This window comes from Brachypodium distachyon, chromosome 1 (genome assembly GCF_000005505.3).
Source record: "Brachypodium distachyon strain Bd21 chromosome 1, Brachypodium_distachyon_v3.0, whole genome shotgun sequence".
Taxonomy (NCBI): Eukaryota; Viridiplantae; Streptophyta; class Magnoliopsida; order Poales; family Poaceae; genus Brachypodium; species Brachypodium distachyon.
The window spans coordinates 54,895,750-54,902,462 of record NC_016131.3 but is presented as its reverse complement, the minus strand read 5'-3'; the positions used below and the strand labels follow the sequence as shown (position 1 = coordinate 54,902,462).

The 6,713-nt window shown below is 49.0% G+C and overlaps 1 protein-coding gene across 1 annotated transcript; it reads right to left on the bottom strand.

The window, feature by feature from the left end:
• Nucleotides 1-1,139: 1,139 nt before the first annotated feature.
• LOC100845864 (FRIGIDA-like protein 4a) lies at nucleotides 1,140-4,410 on the bottom strand. The gene is made up of 3 exons (XM_010230007.3): nucleotides 3,382-4,410; nucleotides 2,209-2,387; nucleotides 1,140-2,141 (listed from the first exon to the last, which is right to left on the bottom strand). The coding sequence occupies exons 1-3, from the start codon at nucleotides 4,277-4,279 to the stop codon at nucleotides 1,509-1,511; spliced, it is 1,710 nt and encodes a 569-aa protein (XP_010228309.1). The 5' UTR covers nucleotides 4,280-4,410; the 3' UTR covers nucleotides 1,140-1,508.
• Nucleotides 4,411-6,713: the final 2,303 nt, after the last annotated feature.

Genomic DNA, 6,713 nt, shown 5'->3' with positions numbered 1-6,713 from the left:
ATTACTCCCTTTTCCTTTTGCCGAAACTTCCTCTGGGCAGTGGAAGCAATAGCAGTCATCAGAAATCTCTCCGATGCGTTGCAAAACCGACGGGTAGACATACCATGTCCCTTTCTCTGGGAGGAAATTGATGCCTTTTAGTTTTCCTCCTAGCTAGTGCCTGGACTCTGGAAACGTTGAAGGGTCTAGGATCTTGATTTACCATGACCAAAATGTCCAGTATGTGGAGCTGCTGTCCCAGTCAAGGAATTGCAATGCGCATGACCTACTTCTACTTGCTCTATGTTTTGCACTGGGGAGTAATCAGATAGCTCGGTTGGGGTACGACTTCAACTATGGTTAGCTGCTGTTTCTGTATCTCGTAAGCTGGACCTTGCCGGACTTTGGTATAACATCATATGATTTCCTTATTAAAAAAGTTTGTCGATTTGCAGCTGGGGTGCATGTTCCATGGTATTGATAGCAATGCAGGGAAGGGAACCGTGCGTCCAGAACTATATATCCCCTGCTGTCTGCTGCTATCCAAATGAATAGAATATGTTGAAAATCTATTCGCTCTTCAAAAAAATAAAAATAAAATAGCGAGATAAAAAGGTATCACCATGCCTACGAGCAACAATCCTATTTTGTTGAGAACAGAAAAATCTGTGCTAAAATGCTACAAACCGAAAAAAGAACTCACATTTCTGTCTCATCGAAAAGAAACAGAAAACAGCAAAAGCCATCTAATCAGATACTAGGAGCAAAAACGAGAAACTGACGCAAAAAAGAATAAGGTTACAACATGACAGCCAGAGGAGACAGAATGCACTCGTGCATTCACATGCTTCTGCCATGTATGTGACCACATGAGTACAGTGCCCCACACCATCATGATCACACATGAGGAGCACCATCATACTGCCCACTCACCATTGAGAACCCCAACCTTCCTCGTCCAAACCAACTCCAGCTGCACAATAGCTAACAGACAATAGATATGCAGACCAAACACCGTTGGCGAATGATGGGTCTCAAAAGTACCAAAACCACCCAGAACAGAACAGATCAGAAGTGCATGCAATGTAAGGCATAAGCTCAAAACTGAATTGATTTACATAATTCCATGGCCGATCGACCGCTGAAGGATTACGTGGTACTTTTTGCATAAGCTCAAAACTGAATTGATTTAAATAATTCCATGGCCGATCGAGCGCTGAAGGATTACATGGTACTTTTTTTAATGTCTTCTCCTTGTTCCCGAACAGAATTACAATAGGACGGTGGTAAGTCTCGCAGATGGGCATACATAATTTACATCCAGGTTTCTTAGTATTACAGAGTAGTGGTCTAACATGAGAGAACTAAAATAAAGCATTTAGTAGTGATAAGAACATATGAGAATTGAGATGAGATACCCAGCCTACTGTTGTAGTCAGTCACTACAAAATAGGGCCATTACGCGTGTTGAGTCGTCGGCATCATTGGTTATTGTCATGTCATTCATCAGCGACGTTTCCTGACTGCTCCTACCGGTAGTAAGCCTGGTGGAATGCAGGGGCCATTCCATTGTTGTAAGCTGGCAGTCCATTGGTGTATCCGCCATAGGGTGCAGGGTAGGTCATGGGAGGGGAGGGGTACGGCATTCCAAAGCTGACACTGGGTAGCTCCTCAGCACGGTAGATATATGGCTCCCTGATCGCCGGAGGGCTCCGGTTACAGTAGAGGCCAGGGGCGGCCGGCCTATCATAAGGGTAGGGAGAGGCTGTGGCATATGATGTGTGAGGTGGGGAGGCATATGATGTGTGAGATGGGGAGGCATATGATGTTTGAGATGGGGAGGCATATGATGTGTGAGATGGGGAGCGGACAAATGTGGCGGCCACTGGTAACGAAGACACAGAAGTGTTGTTAGCGAGACGCCCTGCCTTAGCAGGAGGCATCGGGCCTCCATTGCTTGCCCGGATGCGCTTGTTGGCAGGCTCGCTGCTACCGCCGCTGGAGGCGCTTGAGGATGCCTTTTTCTTCTCGGTCTTGGCCTTCTCCAGGTCTTCAAGCTGCTTCTGAAGATCCTCTGGTGGAAACTCAGATTCCAGTTTGCGGTCCTCAATGCACTTTATCACAGCTCTCAACGCTGACTGCTCTTTCTTGTTTGTGTTGCTCTGCAAGGCAAATATGTTAGATTCTATGTGGATTCAAGTGATAGTTCAGAAGTGCTATAGGACATACCCCAGATTGGCCACTGCTGGTGCTCAAGTTATCTGAAACAGTACATGATGTCTTCTTCGAGTCCTCCAAATAGGATTTCAAAAGAGGAACTGGGGGGAACTTCTCCTGAAGTCCAGCCTCATATGCAAAATTCACTGCATCAAGCTGCTGCCTCTTAGCAATTAGTTCCTCGATGATATCTGCAAAAAGAAGGGGGAAATGTAGTCACTAGTCAAGTCCAAACAAGAGAATGACTTTATACATGTTATCAAGAAAACACTCTAAACTTGACCGAAGTAATTGAGAACTGTCCATGCAGAAGCACCAGTGTAGAGTGAAGGTGGCCAGGAAAGCAAACCCAAACAATGAGCACTATGAAGTTGGCGGTCAAAGTAACAACTAACAAAGATGCAGCAGAGCAGAGGCATTAAACTAAGATGTTGCAGCAGCATGACAAACTAGTGGAGCAGAATGTTTTTTTAAGCCAATGGAGAAGAATGTCATATGTGTAAGAAAAGAAAGCTGTTAGGCACTTCCTGACACAGCAGTAAGATGCCTTCCACTGGAACAGTACATGCAGTAACTTGATATTAACGGTACTGCAGGACGGAATTTCCCTTTGACTCCAAGTTAACAGAACTGTAGACACAGGAATCTGACGACATCTAAAGGCTAAAGCAAAGGACCCAAGACTAGCGCCACTAAGAATGATGGCGATCAGGACGAAGATACAGGTATCCTTAGCCACATGACAAACACTGGACAACCTTTTCTAGCACATGGCGATGACAGTGACCACCCATCCCAGCAAAAGAGCTCACACTCCAAAAACATACTCCATCCTAATTATAGTACTGACATAACTTTACACAGTAATTGGTACTTTTGCGCTAATTATCACAATCGAACATATATTTCTAAGCCTTGAGCAATGGACCTGTTGCTACTACTCTGATCTACAGTTAACCATGCTAACCAGTGGTTGCTAGTGACAGTTCAATGCTAGATCTAAGCTACACAATTTGTCAATTGATCATCTGGTCAAGTCTCTCAATCAACCTTCTGTATCCCCAAATTCAGAATTCAGCACTTGGCATACAAAAACAACTAAAAGAACAAAAATAATAGCAATAACAATGTAAAACGCAGCAACAATGCATCAGCAAGGAATAGCGAAGAAGCAAGCATATATACCAGGCATATCTTCGTCGAGTCCGACGGCCAGAGCGAGGCGGGGCATCTGTCGGCGCCAGGAGAAGCTGACCACGATCCTCCGGTACAGCAGGCGGTCGGCCCTCTCCGCGACGGCGAATGTGACGACGAGCTGCAGGAAGGCGTGCGCGTCGGGGGGCTTGGCCCCCTCCACCCCACCCTTGAGCTCCACCGCCTCCTTCCACTCCCTCGCCATGCCCCGCGCGCGCTCACGCGCGGCCCGCGGCACCAAGGGCCGTGCCGCCCCGATCTCCGGGTCCGGGTCGGCCAGCGCCGGCACGGCCGCCTCCAGGATGAGCACGCAGGCCCAGGCCAGGTCGGCGGGGTTCTTCGCCTCCCGCCTGTCGACGGGGAAGACGTCGGCGACGGCGTCCATGACGAACTTGGCCGGATCCACGCAGCACTTGAGCGCGGGCGGCATCTCGGAGCGCAGCGAGTCGGCCTCCTTGCGGCGCGCGGCGACGAAGCCGAAGAAGGCCGCGGAGTCCATCCTGGCGCAGAGCGCCCTGAGGCCGTCGGCGAGGCCCGCGGCGTCCTCGGAGACGGACGACCCCTCCTGGCCTCCAGAGCCTCCTGCGGCCGCGAGGGAGTCGAGCTGCTCGAGCGCGCGGGAGACGGAGCCGTCGATGGAGAGCTCGCGCCGGCGGAGCGAGTCGAGCGCGCGGCCCGTGCGCGCCTCCACGGCGCGCCGCTTGTGGCGGATCGCGTCGGAGCGCGCCGCCAGCCCGCGCTCCAGCGACGCGAAGTGGTCCGAGAGCTGCTGGTACAGGCGCGTGCAGCTGGCCAGCAGCTGCTGCTGCCGCTCCAGCTCCGCGAACCCCGCGCTCACCGCCTCCCCCGTCAGCGCCCCATCCCCCGCCGCCGCCGCCGGCGAGGCCATGAAGGGCCCCCGCAGCGCCGCCCCGAAACCCTAGCGCGAAATCCCCCTCGCGCGTGCGTGCAGGTGCGTGATTGCTCTTCCGATGCGTGCAAACCCTCTCGAACGGAATGGGGAGGGGAAAGCGAGAGAGAGAGAGATCGAGAGGTGGGGATAAAGAGAGGGGGTGGGTCGGTAGGAGGAGGCAGCATCCAATGGTAGGCCGACGCGTGGCGGGCTGCGGCACTGTAAAGTGGTCGCGGGGAGCAGAGGCCGGGGCGGCCCGTGGTTACGCGGGGAGCGGGAGGTGCGATCCGCTGACGCGTGAGGCCGGTATCCAGGTGGACCAGCTGTGTCGGTTACTGTGGGTTGGTTCGGACGCGGTGCGAGTTAGCCGTGGCGGGAACAGCTGGGGATCTCTGCCGTGCTCTGGCGTGGCGGGAGGAGCAGAGCGCACCCGAGACCCGGTAGCGCCCGCTAGCCCACGCTATTGGTGGTGCCTGCCGGCTGCCGACGCTTCCGTTCACTCGTGGTTTTTGCACTTTCGCTGAGCATGGGCTGGTGATTTACCGAAGCGTGACGATAGAGCAACCGCAACTCACCGTGTCGAGTCGAATTGCTAATCTGTCTTGTCTTCTTGAGATGCATAATTTCTTCGCAAAGAAGAGATGCATAGTCCGACTTGTGATTATTCGGGTGGGAGTCGCCTTTTTCTAGGTGGAACCGGTCCAATTTTGTGCAATTGAATTTTTAAAAGCCATGGAAAAGATCCAAAATAAGTCCACTTCAACGTTGGTACACGGCACTTATTTTGCCTTGAAAAACTTCGTATCGATCCAGACTCTGTTTTGCGTTGGAATATCAGGTTCGCTGTCAAGCACACTAATCCAATAGATTTAGGTTTTCTGAGAAAGTTTGTCTAAAAAAAAATATGGTTTTTTTGAGACAATTAGCGTTAACTAGGGTTCAGTGAAACCCTAAACACAAAACGTGTGGGTTTCTGAAATTTTGCTCTTAGGATTTTTGAAGTAATGTTTGAAATCACATGATCAGCTATAAATAGTAGTTGAAAAGTAAATCGAATTAGGTTGAGACAATAACATTACACATACATGAACTTAGTAGTAGCTATTAGTGTTTTAGTTAAATAAAAACTTGTAAAAACCGAATTATTCATCCATCAACTTGGTAAGCAAGAGCAATACTTGGCAATTCTGAAAGACATATGGGGTTATACGGAAATATTGCATGTGTGCTTTGGCAGCGTGTCGTGCCATGGGGGCACAATTATGCCTATGAATGGCCACTTGGGCTAAATTGCTCCTGCTTATTCAAGTTGATGGATGACTAAGACCTTGTTTCGTTAGGCTTAACTTGTGCCTTTTGACTTATAAACCCCAAAACACTTACTTATGTGATAATATACAGTCAACAACAAAAGAAAGCATGACAATGCTTATCAATTTCTAGAAGAGTCCCTATAGAAAAGTGCCCATAGCGTAGTATCCATGGCATGAAAAGCTACCCTGACCGAAATAGTTCTCCCGTGGGAATCAAATTTCCTCTCCACCCTCCGAGCAAATCAATGGAAATGGTGGAGTGGAAAGCCGAGAAACAAAGTTTTCCGAGATAGATCTGCCTTGGAGAAACTAGTCAAATATTGGTGGATAAGATTGGAGAAGGAATAATGGGCTGCGGTCGGATTGCCATTCAAATGCAGCAATTTTAAGGTGATCCTAAGGCATATTTTGGAGTGATACCGGTCTAAACTAGCACGGGGAAGACGCCCCTTGTTTTTTTTTCCAGCAAAACAGAAAGGTTTGTTCTTTCAACGTATTTTAGTTCCCTTGAAGGTCTGCATAGCGAGAAAAGAAGCTTGTCATAAAACCAAGCAAGTCAAAACGGGCCTTAGTCCAATTTTCTTTTCTTTTTTGAAAAAGTTTGGGCCGAAACTGTCTGGGCCTGGGCTGGCATTGTTGCTCATGGACATCACGCAGTTCTTGATTTCTTCCAAGGTAAAAGGCCGGATGTGAGACTGGGCCTGCGATTCGGAAAGTCTTGAAAAAGGAGAAATATCGTTGAGGTCAAACCGGAAAGAAGAGGATCCCGGCCATGGCTAAAATAACATAATTTTTAAAAAACTTAGTTCATTTGTTTGAACTAACCAGTATCAACGGGTACTCTGAGGATCATCAAGTTGCACCTCTAATCCCGACACAGCAATGGTCGATGCGAAGATATCCCGCAACACCGCCACCAGACACTAGTGAATTTGATGCATGTCGTAGAGGCAGCCATTAGGTGCTAATTGGGGAGTTGTCCAGAGGAGGTTACTGCGGTAATTTTGCTGTGATCGTAAAGCTTTTATTTTTGTCAGCAAGTGTAAGATTTTTTATCGAACAATTAAGTCTTCCTAAGTCTTTATATGGTTTTGATTGGTCAGTACGGTTCAATATGT

What these genes read in the sequence shown, in the direction of transcription:
- LOC100845864 (XM_010230007.3), bottom strand. Translation starts at nt 4,279, where the DNA reads ATGGCCTCGCCGGCGGCGGCGGCGGGGGATGGGGCGCTGACGGGGGAG. An exon ending in ACTCGACGAAGATATGCCTG is followed by an intron (nt 2,388 to 3,381) that starts GTATATATGCTT and finishes TTCTTTTTGCAG; the next exon opens with ATATCATCGAGGAACTAATT. An exon ending in CCAGCAGTGGCCAATCTGGG is followed by an intron (nt 2,142 to 2,208) that starts GTATGTCCTATA and finishes TTTGCCTTGCAG; the next exon opens with AGCAACACAAACAAGAAAGA.